The sequence below is a fragment of the Pelobates fuscus genome, chromosome 13 (genome assembly GCF_036172605.1).
Source record: "Pelobates fuscus isolate aPelFus1 chromosome 13, aPelFus1.pri, whole genome shotgun sequence".
NCBI lineage: Eukaryota > Metazoa > Chordata > Amphibia > Anura > Pelobatidae > Pelobates > Pelobates fuscus.
This window is the reverse complement of record NC_086329.1, coordinates 107,329,171-107,346,115: the sequence shown is the minus strand read 5'-3', so window position 1 is coordinate 107,346,115 and position 16,945 is coordinate 107,329,171. Positions and strand designations below refer to the sequence as shown.

The 16,945-nt window shown below is 42.5% G+C and overlaps 1 protein-coding gene across 1 annotated transcript in view; it reads left to right on the top strand.

Moving 5' to 3' along the window:
- PLEKHO1 (pleckstrin homology domain containing O1) overlaps positions 1-13,834 on the top strand; it is a 42,419-nt gene extending 28,585 nt beyond the window's left edge. Inside the window, exons 3-6 of the mRNA XM_063439196.1 lie at positions 5,804-5,944; positions 7,918-8,022; positions 9,258-9,359; positions 10,248-13,834. Of these exons, the coding sequence (XP_063295266.1) occupies positions 5,804-5,944; positions 7,918-8,022; positions 9,258-9,359; positions 10,248-10,952 (1,053 nt within the window). The 3' untranslated portion in view covers positions 10,953-13,834. The remainder of the gene's footprint in view (positions 1-5,803; positions 5,945-7,917; positions 8,023-9,257; positions 9,360-10,247) is intronic.
- The last annotated feature ends 3,111 nt before the right edge of the window (positions 13,835-16,945 follow it).

The window sequence follows — 16,945 nt, the reverse complement described above, 5'->3', positions numbered from 1 at the left end:
GCCCTTCTGGTTCACCTTGGTCTTAGTGTGGTAATTGTCCTAGTGTGTGGGCCCAGCGTACCGGGCAGTCGTGGTCTACTACCTATTGGTCCCTTTGTTACTTTCATCATTACGTTTGTGTGTAGTGGTCGCTCACTGATTAGTCTCCTCCTTTATACTGTCCTATTCCTGTGTTCCATTCGGGGGGGCTTTATATCTCCCTTTTCCACCTGTGCGGAGAATGAGATGTTGTAAACAAGCCCCCAGCCTGTATCAATGCTCGCAAGCAACCAAGTCAGTTTGAAATGGCCGATGGCGGAAATATGATTGCGGTCTTGCGCGGTACGTTCAATGGAAACAGAAAGGGGCAGTCGCAATGGGGGAGCAGTGGTGTCGAGCGTTGACTACCAGTTTGCAAAACAGTTTAACCCCTGAAGGTATGACTGCGTCCGGTCACTCCTGTCCGGTCCTGTTACCTCCTGGTTTGGTTAGCTCAGTGGAGATAAACTCAAGAGGCAGCAATTGCTCAGAGCACCTGCCTTGCAAAGACTTCTCATTGAGCTGCATTGGGGAGTCTGTGATTGGACAGACACATAATCGGGAGGGGAGGGGGGGGAATTGTTTTGGAGGAAAAGATCCATTTCCTCAATTTTTAGGTTTCATATTTTAAGGAAGTGAGTCTGATGTACAAATCAAACAAAATAGACAGACAGACAGACGAAGGTAATCGCCACTCACAAAATACAAACCAGTTCTCTGCATGTGATCGAAAGGGAAGTATGGAACATTTGAAAACTATGGACAAAATCTAAATGAACGAATAGGAGAGGAATTTAATCAGCCCCAGAAAGATTGACTGAAGTGCTGTCTTTCAGTCCTATCTATATATATATATATATATACATATTGATTGGAAATTCAGGGGATTATTTATAAAAAGGTTTTTTGTTTCTGGTTTCTGGTGCATTTCCGGTTTCTGCCTACTTATTGCCTATTTTTGGTGCCAAAATATTTCGTAATGAATGATCCTTGTAGCGGAGCTGCAATCCTAAAATACAAGATCTCTGTAATCCTCTGGAGCTGGAAGTGAAGCGCTAGTTAGTAGACATAGCCCATTCCCCCAGTAACTGCACGACACACAGTTCTCGGAGTCAACTGACGCAGCTTTTATGCACAGCCCTATAGTGTGGGGTCTCCAGGACAAGTTCACAGGGAATTTTCCCAAGATGCACTGGGTCTGAGAGCCAATTGCTGGGAATTTTAGATAACTCAATTATCTCACAGTTTCATGAAATATATACTTTTTTATAAAACACCCCAAAAGCATATTAAAACAGTAGAGGAACCCCACAATTCTTATATCCCTGAATAGCCGGAATCTGAACGCACAACATATCCGAAAAGTGCTCAGATTCGTTTGGGGAAACGAGATCGCTATTCAGGAGAAGATTTCACCAGCCGGCCAGCCACGAGGCGATGCCCCAAAAGAGTTCCAGAGAATCCAGGGCTGTAGCCGTTCTTGCTGCTGGAGTTCCTGCACGAACACAGATGAACGCTCCCCCTGGCTCCTAGCTAGCGAATGCTCCCCCAAGTTGGTAGATCATATCTCCCTAACATGGTTTGTGTAGTTGTTTGGGAAAGTTTACAGGTAGCAGTACCATCTTCACCGGTGTTCACGAGAATATGTAGCCGAAATTAGTTCCACACACTCGACGACCAAGTACCGCTGCCTGCATTCGGGAGACAAAATGGCCGCACACTGAACAACATGCGTTTGGTTATACGAACGGCGGTCACCCAGGAAAGCACTCAAGTACTCCTTAATTGCAGTTAACAGCCAGCGGTGGTCGGTGTTCTAAGTCAATTACAGGTGGGGACCACACAAGTTCAGTTCGGTTCTCAATCAAGAGGATTACAGATCTGTTCGCAAGAACTCAAAATGGGTTCGGGCAACCCCAGGGACTGATGCCGGGTCTGCCACAATCCTTTTCTTCACCAGTTCCATTTTTGTTGTATAAATGCACCTTATCTTTCAAGCTAATTTTTCCTCCACTTTCTAAAATGGGTAATGAGCGTTTACATTCTTACTTTCTGTTTAAATCATTGACTTGAAGTGGTGATGGTCTGTATGTGCAGTGTATTGCCTTGAAACACTACACATGCAAAGTTTAACTCTTACAGCTCCACAGCGTCATAGTGGCGCCATTTGCCAGCCCGGAACTAGTGTTCCGAGTGGCTAATGTTAATTCTGTGCTAAATTGGCATCTGATGGCAGCACACATAACATGTTGGTGCCAGGCATCCTCCCCGTCCCCATGCCTCCCCTTAGCCCGTCCTCCCTGTTTTTCCTCCCGATCCAATGAAAGGGGGTTATAGGAGTATTGGGCTGAGGGAGAACTTGGTCTCAGCGCTGTAGCGTAAGGAGAGTTTTAGATCAATTTATTTATATAATTACTTGGGGGACACCAGCACAGCAAGGGTTACTCTAACCAAAAAACAGTGTTTTATGAATTCGGAGTAACCCTGACAAATGTGAATGTAATAAATGGTGAATTTATGGTGAATTTATCTGGCAGAAAAACATGGGTCAATAAGAGAAAACGCAGAAAAAGAGTCTCCAATGTATAAAAGGGCAAAACAGCGGCTTTATACATAAGAAAATGGCGCTTGCGAACTAAACCGGCGCCAATGTGAAGGTAAACATGATACTTTTTATATATAATCCCCACATTTTAATTTCCATTCTAATTTGATTTAATAGTAGCAGCTGATGTTTCGCTGTGTCCTGATCAAAGAATAGGTTTGTTTTTAAAAGTCAGACTTGCCGAATGTACCTTTTTGTTTGTTTTTTATCCAGTTATCTTTGTAGTCTGCGTGACAGAATGCCAATTTTTCAGAATTATAGGTTAAAATGAAGCAAATCCTTATCTCAGCCACTTTGCAGACGACAAAAAACAGAGAATGCTTTTTTATTTTTAGCTCAAATCAACTTTCTGCCTGCACCACAGAGAGTCTTAATATAGCACCTTTAATCCACAGGCCGTTTTTAGAACAGATCTTTAGACTTACAGCTGCCATTAGTCCTGGCTTTTCTAATGTGTGCGTTAAATTATGTATGTGGCCCTAGGAAACACTCCGATGATGTCAGGTGCTGGTGTGCGCGTCCCGTGGGTGGTTAGAATTAGTCTCTAATGCAGGCTGCAGGGTAAGCTCTTGACCTTGTAGAAGGATAACCCGATAGTTAAAGGGAATGCAGCGTATAGAATGCAATCAGGGGCATCTACCCCTTAACCCATACAGACTGTGCACAGATCTGAGTAGTATTTAACCCCTTAAGGACACATGACATGTGTGACATGTCATGATTCCCTTTTATTCCAGAAGTTTGGTCCTTAAGGGGTTAAGGGAGAATTTTAACAAGTTCACAGATTGTAACATGCTGCAAAGTTAGTTACCGGCCCCTGACGGCAGCTCTGCCCCTAGTGACCGGCCCCTGACGGCAGCTCTGCCCCTAGTGACCGGCCCCTGACTGCAGCTCTGCCCCTAGTGACCGGCCCCTGACGGCAGCTCTGCCCCTAGTGACCGGCCCCTGATAGCAGCTCTGCCCCTAGTGACCGGCCCCTGATGGCAGCTGTGCCCCTAGTGACCGGCCCCTGATAGCAGCTCTGCCCCTAGTGACCGGCCCCTGATAGCAGCTCTGCCCCTAGTGACCGGCCCCTGACGGCAGCTCTGCCCCTAGTGACCGACCCCTGACGGCAGCTCTGCCCCTAGTGACCGGCCCCTGATAGCAGCTCTGCCCCTAGTGACCGGCGGCCCCTGATAGCAGCTCTGCCCCTAGTGACCGGCCCCTGATAGCAGCTCTGCCCCTAGTGACCGGCCCCTGATAGCAGCTCTGCCCCTAGTGACCGGCCCCTGACGGCAGCTCTGCCCCTAGTGACCGGCCCCTGATAGCAGCTCTGCCCCTAGTGACCGGCGGCCCCTGATGGCAGCTCTGCCCCTAGTGACCAGCCCCTGATAGCAGCTCTGCCCCTAGTGACCGGCCCCTGACGGCAGCTAGGCCCCTAGTGACCGGCCCCTGACGGCAGCTCTGCCCCTAGTGACCGGCACCTGACGGCAGCTCTGCCCCTAGTGACCGGCCCCTGATATCAGCTCTGCCCCTAGTGACCGGCCCCTGACGGCAGCTCTGCCCCTAGTGACCGACCCCTGATGGCAGCTCTGCCCCTAGTGACCGGCCCCTGATGGCAGCTCTGCCCCTAGTGACCTGCCCCTGACGGCAGCTCTGCCCCTAGTGACCGGCCCCTGATAACAGCTCTGCCCCTAGTGACCTGCCCCTGACGGCAGCTCTGCCCCTAGTGACCGGCCCCTGATAGCAGCTCTGCCCCTAGTGACCGGCCCCTGATGGCAGCTCTGCCCCTAGTGACCGGCCCCTGATGGCAGCTCTGCCCCTAGTGACCGGCCCCTGATGGCAGCTCTGCCCCTAGTGACCGGCCCCTGATGGCAGCTCTGCCCCTAGTGACCGACCCCTGACGGCAGCTCTGCCCCTAGTGACCGGCGGCCCCTGATAGCAGCTCTGCCCCTAGTGACCGGCCCCTGACGGCAGCTCTGCCCCTAGTGACCGGCCCCTGACGGCAGCTCTGCCCCTAGTGACCGGCCCCTGATAGCAGCTGTGCCCCTAGTGACCGGCCCCTGATGGCAGCTGTGCCCTGTATTAAGTCGCCCTATACTCTGGGTTCAGTCGCCCTATACTCTGGGTTCAGGATTTCCTACATACTTTACTACAATTCTTCATTAGTTCCACATATTTAACGTGGCTGTTTTGGATCTGTGCAGAGTTACAGAATTAAGGTAGGGCTTGAATTCAATCTCTTTACAATGAGCATGCTAGGACCACACACACGGACACTGTATGATACTGTTTTTTAGGACCACACACACACACACACAGGTTCTGTTTGCAGGAATGTTACCAGGGATAAAACACAAATCGCAGACCTTTACATTAGTTCAAGGCCAAGTTCAGTCACGGATTGTGATGGTAAATAATACGGAGACAGATCCCAAATTAAAATACCAGGAATTCATCTTAATTATTAAATCAGAGCAACACAGTAAAACATCTATACTGGTTTTTTAATTAAATCGGCATAACCCGAAGTATTTTGTAGCCTTATTTCAGTGCTTTAATTCAGGCTAGTTTGAGGTAAAGGCCCTAATGCTATTGTAAATCTAGATAGTTAATGCTACATATTGTGTTTAGTGGGTATAGATCTAATAATACTGCTATGCTTTGTCTACTTTCTCTTAAAGCAGATTCATTTTTTTTTTGTCCCCAATAAGCATTTGTTTTATTAAGTACTGTAAATTTGAATGGTATAACTAAATATTAGGCCTATTGTCTCAGCCAAGCTAGGTCCCTCCCACGAGGAGTTTACTTTCTTTTAGAGAGCAATGTAGGTCTCAGTTTGTTACATTTGTGTTTAGCAGAGCCTGTGGGGTGTACGTTAATTACGTTTTATGATGTATCCCAGTTCTAATCTTCCATTATAGAGCGGTCGAATCATCACTAGTTGTTCAGGGGAGATAGATTAATTGGAGAGAAAATGTAATGTCCCCTCTAATCAGTGTAAACAACTTAAACATACTTAGTGATATACTGTATAAATACTAGTCTATTTTAGAACTCTAAAATGGATTTATGAAAAAGTTAGAACCTAGATAAAACTACCTATTGCCAAAGAATTGCAAAAACACAATTGAAAATTGCGCATACTACAAAACCTTGTCGTCCATGGCTTAAAATCTGCCTCTGTTTCGGTTTTTGCAGATGAAAGATGAAAAAAAGATGCAAGAAACGTTTGACCTCAGCGACTATGAGAAATGTGAGGAATTACGAAAATCTAGAAGTCGGTCGAAAAAGAACCACAGCCGGTTCTCACTTGTAAGGTCCAAGCAGCCGGGGAACACGGTAAGGGTTTGGCAAGACATAGCTCGATCAGGATAGGGCTACCAGGAAGACAAGCCCATAAAGTAAATGTAATCCCTACATATTCACAGCAATCACTTAAAACGGAGCACATTTGAAAAATTCAATGAAATTATGTAGATGGCATTATAATTATGAAAAACCAGGTGAGGCTTGAAAGCTCCAAAACAGATGATTAATTGGGCGTGGTGTTTTGTATTGTTTAGTTTTTATAGTTATATTGACTCATTTTCCCAGGTTTATGTATAGCATTACGTAGACTTTTCTTTTGATGTAGTAAAGTGTATTTAGTGGAATGCTTTCATGACTTTGATACAAAGTTGGGGCTTGGACTAGTTTCTTGAGTTATATTGTTATCTCTGAAGATGAGCTGAATGGAGCTATGACAATCCCAAAAATCACAAAATATGATCAACTGTCTTAAAGCTTCCAGGAGACCGAGGCACACTGGGGTCAATATATCAGGCTGCATGGCCAGCTGTTACTGCTGGTGGATGGAGACCAGTGAATACAGAATTATGACAGGTCTTCCTTCAAAGGGACAATATCAATTTAAAAGGCTCATCCACTACTAGATTTAACCCCTTAAGGACCAAACTTCTGGAATAAAAGGGAATCATGACATGTCACACATGTCATGTGTGCTTAAGGGGTTAATCTACTCACTAGAAATGGACATGTGAAGGACTTCTGTAAATAAGAATATATTATTATTATTATAATGTTGTTACCAAAGGTAAATATACAATGTGCAAGGTATCCGTGCACTCTTGTGTATAATTAGTGATGTCTGAAGAGCTAGAAATTACATTAGATTATCATTGTGTATTGGCAGCAGGAAGGCCATAGGTCTCATTCGAGTGATTCAGCTACGGAGATTAATCTCCCGCGTTTGCCATAAATCTTGGTTATAAATTGGCATAAATGGATCTGCGTGTCCACCAGACGAGACAGGCACAATATGACATTAATTGTCATGTTCTAAACCCTCCATTTCCACATAGGACAGGTGGGTTTAATAACAGGATTGCCTCATGTATGGTGCAGGACTCTCAGCTGGTAAACCAAAAACGGAGTGTAATACACAGGGTCAAAGCCATTAGTCTAACCATTAAAGGAACACTATAGTCCCATAAATTACTTTAGCTAAATAAAGCAGTTTTAGTGTGTAGATCATTCCCCTGCAATTTCACTGCTCAATTCACTGTCATTTAGGAGTTAAATCACTTTGTTTCTGTTTATGCAGCCCTAGCCACACCTCTCCTGGCTATGATTGACAGAGCCTGCATGAAAAAAAACGGGTTCACTTTCAAACAGATGTAATTTACCTTAAATAATTGTATCTCAATCTCTAAATTGAACTTTAATCACATACAGGAGGCTCTTGCAGGGTCTAGCAAGCTATTAACATAGCAGGGGACAAGAAAATCTTAATTAAACAGAACTTGCAATAAAGAAAGCCTAAATAGGGCTCTCTTTACAGGAAGTGTTTATGGAAGGCTGTGCAAGTCACATGCAGGGAGGTGTGACTAGGGTTCATTAACAAAGGGATTTAACTCCTAAATGGCAGAGGATTGAGCAGTGAGGCTGCAGGGGCATGTCCTATACAACAAAACTTCTTCATTAAGCTAAAGTTGTTCAGGTGACTATAGTGTCCCTTTAATACTATTTTCATATCAGACCGATCCCACAGAGAGGGTCTCCAGTGACCACAGTGCAGGAAATCCTCCTCTTCAAAGATACAGCAGCCCAAGCCCAACGTTTCGGCCTCCTTTGGGCCTCATTAGTCAGGTGCACCTGATGCCCTCCAGATTCAGTAAGCAAGGGGTGAACATCTGGATTACCAATTAGGGAGAAACATACGTGGATTCCTGGCAGTGATCTCTCCTGCATGAACTCAGATACTTGGTCAAGTACTATTTAACATGAATTACTTGTTTCCTTTCATTCCTTAGGCCCCGAATCTGATTTTTCTCGCAGTCAGCCCTGAGGAGAAGGAATCTTGGATCAACGCCCTGAATTCTGCGATCACTCGAGCCAAAAACCGCATCTTAGATGAGGTAAGCAGATACAAAGACTGCATTTGGGTTGCTTGCCAAGGGCTGCTCCTATCAAAACTGTTGTAAGGAGAGAGAACCCACGTGCCTTAAATCCCAACAATAAATACAGTCAGTGATTTCAATTAACTATCGCTAAATATGTTGTAGAAATTATAAATTGTTATAAAATCGGAATCAATAAGTTTAAATAATGGTTAATAGAAACCATTGAACATATTTGCGGATGCAGTCAGTCAGTTTGCAGAGCAGAGGATTGGTTGGCATATGGTCATTGATTATATACGGCCCACGTCAAGGGCACTTTGCAGAGGGTAAGAGATTAGTCAAGGTCAGCAATAAAAATAATATTCACTGAAATCCAGTTTAGTTAGATGATCAGAAGTGAACTGATACTATGATAGAATCTACCTGAGGTGGTTTGATTAGCAGTTGGTGAATGCTATGAAGCAACCTGCCAGATGTTGTGTGATTGGCAGCTGGTGAATGCTATGAAGGAACCTGCCAGATGTGGGATTTACAGCTGGTGAATGCTAAGAAGGAACCTGCCAGATGCTGTGTGATTGACACTTGGTGAATGCTATGAAGGAACCTGCAAGATGTGTGATTGGTACTTGGTGAATGCTATGAAGGAACCTGTAAGATGTGTGATTTGTACTTGGTGAATGCTATGAAGGAACCTGCCAGATGTGTGATTGGCAGCTAGTGAGTGCTATGAAGGAACCTGTCAGATGTGTGATTGGCACTTGGTGAATGCTATGAAGGAACCTGTAAGATGTGTTATTGGCACTTGGCGAATGCTATGAAGGAACCTGTAAGATGTGTGATTGGCACTTGGTGAATGCTATGAAGGAACCTGTAAGATGTGTGATTGGTACTTGGTGAATGCTATGAAGGAACCTGCCAGATGTGTGATTGGCAGCTAGTGAGTGCTATGAAGGAACCTGCCAGATGTTGTGTGATTGCATTGACCAATGCAAGAAACAGACTGTTCTAGCACTTAGTGTTTCTTTATAGGAACTTTGTCCATGTTTCAGTAAAATGTGATGTGTATTAGAGTTATACAAGGTTAGGCATATTTTTATAAAGACTATTCTCACGTGTGGGAGACAACATTGCCCTTTATGGAGTCCCATTGTAATGTTATAAGGGGCTGACTTGTCATGAGCCTTTGCTCTCCATTTGAATGTCAATATGTAAGAGATATAATTAATGCCTTCGCTATTCATATCGTACAGGTTACAGTGGAAGAAGTCAGTTACCTGGCCCATCCGACCCGCGACCGAGCAAAAATTCAACACTCCAGGCGCCCACCTACTCGAGGTCATCTTATGGCAGTAGTAAGTATAGTCAGCAAGTCACAGAGTGCTCCATAAATCAGGGAATCCATTTATTGCTGGGAAGGAATTCTAATATCGATTACATTAGTTTATTTTCAATCACTCTGCAGTTACACAATGTGTTTAATTAAATGTAAAAATGAACACACCAATAATTACCAACCATTTTGCATGTAGCATTTGTATTCATTTATTAATCAAATAGAAAGCGATTCATCATATCCATAAAATATTCAAATGTTTTCCATATTATATCACGTTTTAGCATGTGGACTAAGCACACAGGAATAGATTTCTTGGTAATGGGTAGTCTATGGGTAATGGCTAGTCTATACTGAATTAATAATTAGATATAAAATGTGTGTATTTTAGACAAGGATTTAGAAGAAAGGAAAGGTGTTTAGAAATAACTTCCCTCCCATGGAACAGGTGCTGCTGCTCGTTAGACCTACTCTGACCATTGACCCCTAGAGTGACCCGTAAACCTTAGAGTTTGTCTACTGTGACCTACAGAGTGTGTTTACCAAACACATAACATGAGGCTGGAGAAGGTCTGGCCATATTTATTCCCAAAATAGAGATTGGATGAGATCATTTCACAAATAATGAATGGTAGCACCCCTAGGGTGTAAGTTCAGCTATGAAGATGATCATTCTTCAGTCCTAGATGAGTCCATTAAAATAAATTAACTACAGTATGACTGATCTCATAACTCTGCATGATGGCGGCCAGAGATAGATAACGCGGAAATAAGGCACTTAAAATTTCTATATGCCAAAAAAACAAAAACGGAAAAATGTATTTGCTTTAACATATGGTATTCAGTATATTTTAATAATTGTAGCTGGTCTACTAGCTTGGCTAACATGTATGTCAACCCTCTGCAGGCATCTACCTCAACGTCCGATGGAATGCTTACTCTAGACCTTATCCAGGAAGAAGATGTGTCCCCTGAGGATCAAGGGAGCTGTGACCAGAGTTTCAGGGTTGATCTGGACAAGTCTGTGGCCCAGTTAGCCTCGAATCGACGCCGATCAGATTCTGAGAATCTTAAGAGCTCAGAAAGGAGAAAGGTGGAAAATCTGCATGGGAGAGAACACGCTATTTGGGAAAAGACTGGGGTACACCGTGATTCCTTTGGAAAGGGCACAACTTATACACCTCAGGTCCCCAAAAAGCTATCTTATTCTGAAAAAAACAAATGTGCCTCCATGGAAGAGATCTTGTCACGCTCAGACTCTTCAGTCCAACGGCCAACCCCCAAAAAGACTCCTGAGGCAGAAAAACTTTCTTGTATACAAGAACTGATTGGGCAGAAGATTGAAAAAACTCAGGAACTTCTCACAGAGGTAAAAGACTGTGGGGAAGGGAAAAAAAAGGGAAAGGAACCTTGCAAAGTGGACTCAGAAAAATCTGAAAATGCGCTCCAAGAGGCAGAGAGGCTACTGGGAGAGGCCTCTTCGAACTGGAGGCAGGCCCGAAAGGTCCTGCAGGAAATTAAAGAACTGAGAGACCTTTATAGGCAAGCAGAGCAACAGGCAGCGGACCCTAAACAAAAACTGGGCAATGTATACAGGAAAAGTCTAATGTGAGTGGTACATACTTTTAGATCCCTTGGAATTTCTTATTACAACAATATAAAAAGGAATATTTCCTGTTTAAATCCGCTTCTGGCTTCACATGCAAAAGGCCGAGGACCAAGGCTCACCAAGGAGCCCAGAAGGAAAAAAATAAATAAAAATACGGGACTATTTATGAATGGGTCCCTTGGCTCCGCACTTTTCTTTTTCCCAGGGATAGCTGCACAGGCTGCAAAATGCAGCAGGCTGCCGATATACGCAGGGAGCCCCATGGCCGAGCCTTGGATCTGCAAACATAGCGACCCATCATTCTGCGCATCGGCAGTGTAAACCACGGGGAGGAGAACCAGGCTGTTGGTACCTGGATGGAAGTTCATGGCACACTCTCCTGTACCAGAGTATGTGCAATCCAATACAAGACAGTCTTATTCGTTTCACTGTAGTATGTGTTTACATCCGCATGGTTATTAGCCTTTCCTTGCATTATCCCTAGGCATACTCCATCCGCTGCCTTACGCAGTCCTCGTACCTTTAAGGTCAAAGGGATTTACTCTGGTTAACCTCTTCTCAGATACACGCTGTAGCATAAACCAGTACTGAGTATGACTATGCACTTTTCTAAGCTGACTTCTTTTGTTCCCTTTAAATGTCATGTGAGCCACTTTCAAATCAAAATGGCGGGGCCCTGTTGTGGTCCAAAACAGAGGGAATAATGGGAAGTCTTAAGTGTCAACTTGCTCTCAGTATCACTATATAGTACAGTACGGAGGCCCTTGGAGGGAAATAGTTGTGTGTAGGGCTACAGGTCTTAAGGACCACTCACAGGGTCTGGATGTGTGGAAATATCTTCTTAAATACAGATGAGGTTCCTGGTCTCCATTATTTAGGTAGAAGTCAAGTTGACGAGGCCTTGGTGAGGCATTCAAAGACCTGGCGGTGCTGCTCTGGGGCTGGGGCTACATTTCTACATAACTCTGCTTCTCCCGTGTTAGGATATGGGTAATCCCTACTGTCTTCCAGTCTATTCTCGTTATCCAAACATTTCTTCATTTCTGTTCTCGACTGCATTTCTGTTGTATTTTATTTTTAATTTTTTTCCTGAAAAGGATAAAGTAAATACCGCCTGGTACTCAAAGCGGCTTATTTGTTAAACAGTAAAGTTAGATGAGCTGACAACTATATAAATATAATGGGAAAAAAAAACAAAAAACAAAGTTTCAATCGGAATAATTTGACCTGCATTTTTAGCAACTTTGTGTTAGCTTCCTGTTTACTGAATAAACATAAGAGGATAAATACTGAAACATCCCATCCTCCCAGAACGGATGAGATTTCTAAAATATCCTCTAGCTGTGAGTAGCTGGAGACACCCGTTGGGTGCTTTATTCCCTCTCGATCTCTCTATACTCCCAGAGCCTGGTGTGGTTTTGTGCTATTTACAGACACAAATAGAAAGAGCTAAATTAGGATTTCATATGACTAAACAAACACTGGCTAATGGGCCTGAGGGAGATTGTGGTCTGTTAATCACATCCGTGTCAATGTGACTTGGCTGTATTTTACTGTAACGTAAGGTTCCATGTTGACCATCTAAAGGTGGTATGGCACTCACGTCTTCTCCTTTCTAAGCAGGAGCCTCACACACCAACATCTTAACTTTTGATTTAGTGTATCATTGTATAACTAGCTGCAATGATGCAGAGTTAAAATATCCACAGCCTTTTAGTGTGCAAGACAATGCGGTCTAAGTGCCCTTCCTCTGGAGAACATAGAGAAGACATGTCACCCATTACTATAAATTTGACTTGCCATACCTGTTCTAGAACCTGTTCTAGAACCCTCAAGCCAAACAAAAACGATCCTTCTTCAGGATAGTTACCACGTCCACAGCCTAGTAGCACCTTATTGATTTGACCTCCAGAAAGATGTTTATTGGTTTTTATACACGTGCTGGAAGAACTCAACAAATGCACGGTTCACCAGATTGCTCACTGCACTGGCTTCTTGTCACCTCAATGACTTCAGCATTGACTTAGCTTGACAGCTGAACAGGACAACTTCCTGCATATCTCAGATGGTCACAGCAGATATAGATGGGTTTCTTAAGATTAGATCTAAGGGTTCAAAAGGGAGCTCAATAAATCCAACACAACTGATAAAAATGAATATCCAAGGTGCTCAATCTAATGAAGAATGACCACCTCACAACCCCCTCTTGGGTAACCTTGCCTTCATCAAGATGGGATATTGTGATGGATGTGATGAAGGCTTGCTTACCAGAGATAACAAGGTAACAGTCTATTTGTTGCTATCGTGCCTCCTTGGGTTTCTAGCACTGGAAAGCACACCGTTCCTTGTAAGAGGAGGTGAAATCCTCAAAATATTTCAGTGTGTAGAAAACATCTTTATTGTATTGATTATGAAATAATTTGGGTAATTTACAATGCTTTATTTAAGTGCTCTCTTAGCTAGATCCTTGCTGTTGACCATTTAAAGAACAAGAAAATGTTTTTGAAAATTTGGGCGAACACGTCACACATCTTCATAGATAAGAGCCATTTAATTTATGCAACTAGGTATTGCACCAATATAATAGATATTTAACCCTTTGAGCGTGTCCCTGTGCATAGGTTACTATTCTATCTTTCGGTTATCTTGAAGTTTCAAATCAAGAGATACATTTATTGTAATGAGATCTTGAAGGCTGTTCCCTTCAGAACTTTGTAGGGGTCTATGCTAACGCAACATCTCACAATGCCTTGGTAGCTCTGTACTGGTGTCCCGAGCTAGGAACGAGATAGCACCTTTAAACATCTCACAAAATAACTAATTATCATCTTCTAGGGGTCTCCCTCTTCAGGGAATTAAACAAATACAGGTCCATCTTTCAACCATTTTCATAGTTATCTGAACAGTATCACCAAAATATGTATAGAACCCGTTCTAATTTGGGGTATATTACCCCACCAAACAACAGATGCTTGAATGAATTTACTTGGAATCTGCTGCTCTATAAAAAATAAATATATCATCTTAGATTTTGAAACTCTTTGATGCGGTTGAATTTGCTGGCATGTATCCATAACGATTCGGTTTCCTGTCTGAATAATGTCCTAGAACCATGACTCTGATATACATTCAATCGATGTGCACGTTTATCTACTGGTCTGTTTTATAGAATATACACAAAGCAGATGTGCTCAAAATGGTATCATAAAAAGTGTAGAATAATCTGATAAAATATAGAGGTTCGCCTTCTGTCCATATCCTGGCTATAAACCTCAGCTACAAAGATAATAACAATAATAAAAATATTATATTGAAAATCCTAAAACAGGGACCTTTTATTTTTAGGCGATATCATCCCTTTAAACTCAGTAAATTATGCCATATTAACTGCTTGGCCTTTGTACTGGCATTAGAGGAATATGATGTTATGGTAATAACTAGCTTCTCCATGGTGGAATATCAATAGGAATTTCGGGGAGGATAGGGGTTGAAGGAGGGGGAAGATTGTTTTGAGGTTATTTACTGTTTTTTGATGCTGATAAGAATTCCTTGTTAGGATTTCACTTTCTACAAACTCATTCCACTTTTGAAAGATGAATAAGGTTTTCGAACGATACGCTGGGACCTCAAGATGACTTAAGTGGCCCAGGGAGCCAGTTACACCCTATTGGCAGATGTAGCATTGTTTGACATGTCAGACAGCAGACAGAAAGTCTCCTAATTATTGACACGGACACAATGAATGCCGTCTCAGTTTGCAGAACATTAATGGCTACGAGTAGATAAGATGATCTTCATTTGGGTTAAATGACTACATATGGCCTTTAGTTGTTTGATTTGCATCCTACTCTTTAGTCCAACGGAAAATATGACTCCTTATTGCTTCTGGAAGATGGAATTGTAATCCTAAAATTCTACTTTGACAGTCTGTACGAATTATAAGAATTCCTGCAGACATTATCAGAGTATATATAAGTGTTACATTTTATCTGTCTTACGCAGTCATCTAGTGTAGACTTGGGCAGTTTTTTTTCAGAATTGGGGATCGGCCATACCTTTATTCAGAATTAACCAAATTTGTACAAATATGCCTAACGTGGTACTCAGCGTGCGGCTGCCAAAAACACACCCACTGTACTGTGCTACGGAATATGTTATTTTAGAAAAAAAAATATATATATATATATATATAAATTATTTAAAACATTATTTCGGATGTTTTGCTTTTTATGAAGCAAAGAAAAAAAAAACCAACATTATTAGTACGTTTTACAGAACATCGATTACCTTGTGTCTGAGCAGACATTCAGGCGTAGAAAATGAAAAGAAAATTTTTTGAAATAAAGTATTTAATAATCCATAATTTCCATTAATTATCTGTAATATAGCACAGCGGTATTAAAGGTTAAAATAAATCCCCCTCTCCCCCTAGAAGCTACATAATGCATTATATCTCCACAAACCCTCATCTGCCAGAAAGGAATTTTGATTTTTCTTTTTTTTGCTGTCCCTTATAAATCTTTAATATGCGGCAGAGTAACCGTATCGGTTTACTCCTCCATTAGCTTTCAGTAGGAATGTTTTATTTGTTAACACTTTATAGTACATGATGGCTAGCGTGGAGAATTAGCTACTGCAGGGATAGGCTACCATCGGCACTCCGGATGTATTGGACTACACCTCCCATGATGCTTTGTCAGCATGCTGGGTGTAAGAGCATTATGGGGGATGTAGTCCACAACATCTGGAGTGCAGAAGGTTGCCTATCCCTGAGTTTACTGGCTTGCATGAAGGTTAATATCAGCAAATGTTACGCTCGGCTGGGTGACGCAGTTGCTAAAACCTTAATAATGTCACATGCAATGTATAAAAATTTCAAAAAGGAAAAAAACTGCTCTACACGGTCTCCTGGACCCTCAAATTCAGATTTCGATAACTTTGCAGGTTTCCGCAGACCCCCACTGTGCACTGAAAGAGTTAATAGTTTTGCTATTTGAGAAATGGATCAGGTTACCGACATCATTAAACTGATGCATCCATTGTGTTCATGGTTATGAAATTCTACAGTCTTGTTAATTGTGAAGGGTTATTATACTGGGTCGGAGTACTGTGCCAGTGGTCCGGACCTGCAGAAACAGTGATGTCATACAATATGTAGCCTATAAGGATTAATTAAGGGCAGGACATAGTCGGTCAGTAGCATTGCACGATAAATATTTAAAGATATTTATCTGGGATCACGAATGATCTTGGTCATTTAAGTCGGAAGAGTTCCAGAATCCGTATGGTTCTCTGCTCAATTTAAAGGGACATTCCTTTGCATTTTTTCCCATGTTATACATGAAATGTAGTCACAATATAAATAGGGTTTGCTGGACAATAAAAATCCCGTTACCTTTGTTAGTTACGTAATTATCTCAATACAAATACAAAGAAGCCAATTCTCAACTCGAGCACTGCAATGTTTTGTATTATAACTGCCAAGAAAAACTGCATTCTAGATCATTTCTTATTCGTCAGATTTCGGATGCATTTATAGAAATGCCTGAAGTTTCTCTTTTTCCTGTATTTTCCTGCACATTGTTATTGAATTAATTCAAGGTTATCTGTATTAAAATGGCGATATTAAGACTTCCAGAATTTAGACTACAGAACAGGGGTGGGCAGCCTTTGGCACTCCAGGTGTTGTGGACTCACTCTCCCCTGATGCAATGCCAGCATTATGGTTGTTAGAGCATTATGGGGGATGTAGTCCATAACATCTGGCATTCTGAAGGTTGCCTACCCCCACTGTAGACATTATTTATTAACCAAAAATCAAGAATAATAGGCGATATCTGAGAATGGCCCGGTGTGCTTGGCTCCTACTCGATAGGAGAGTTCAAATGTGAATTTCAAATACTCTGAATTGTTTGTTTCCCAGAGACGGGTGACTAGAATTCCCAATTAGAGGGGATCCCTATTTTTTTAGGGTGCAGTAAGGTTGGGTTTCCCTT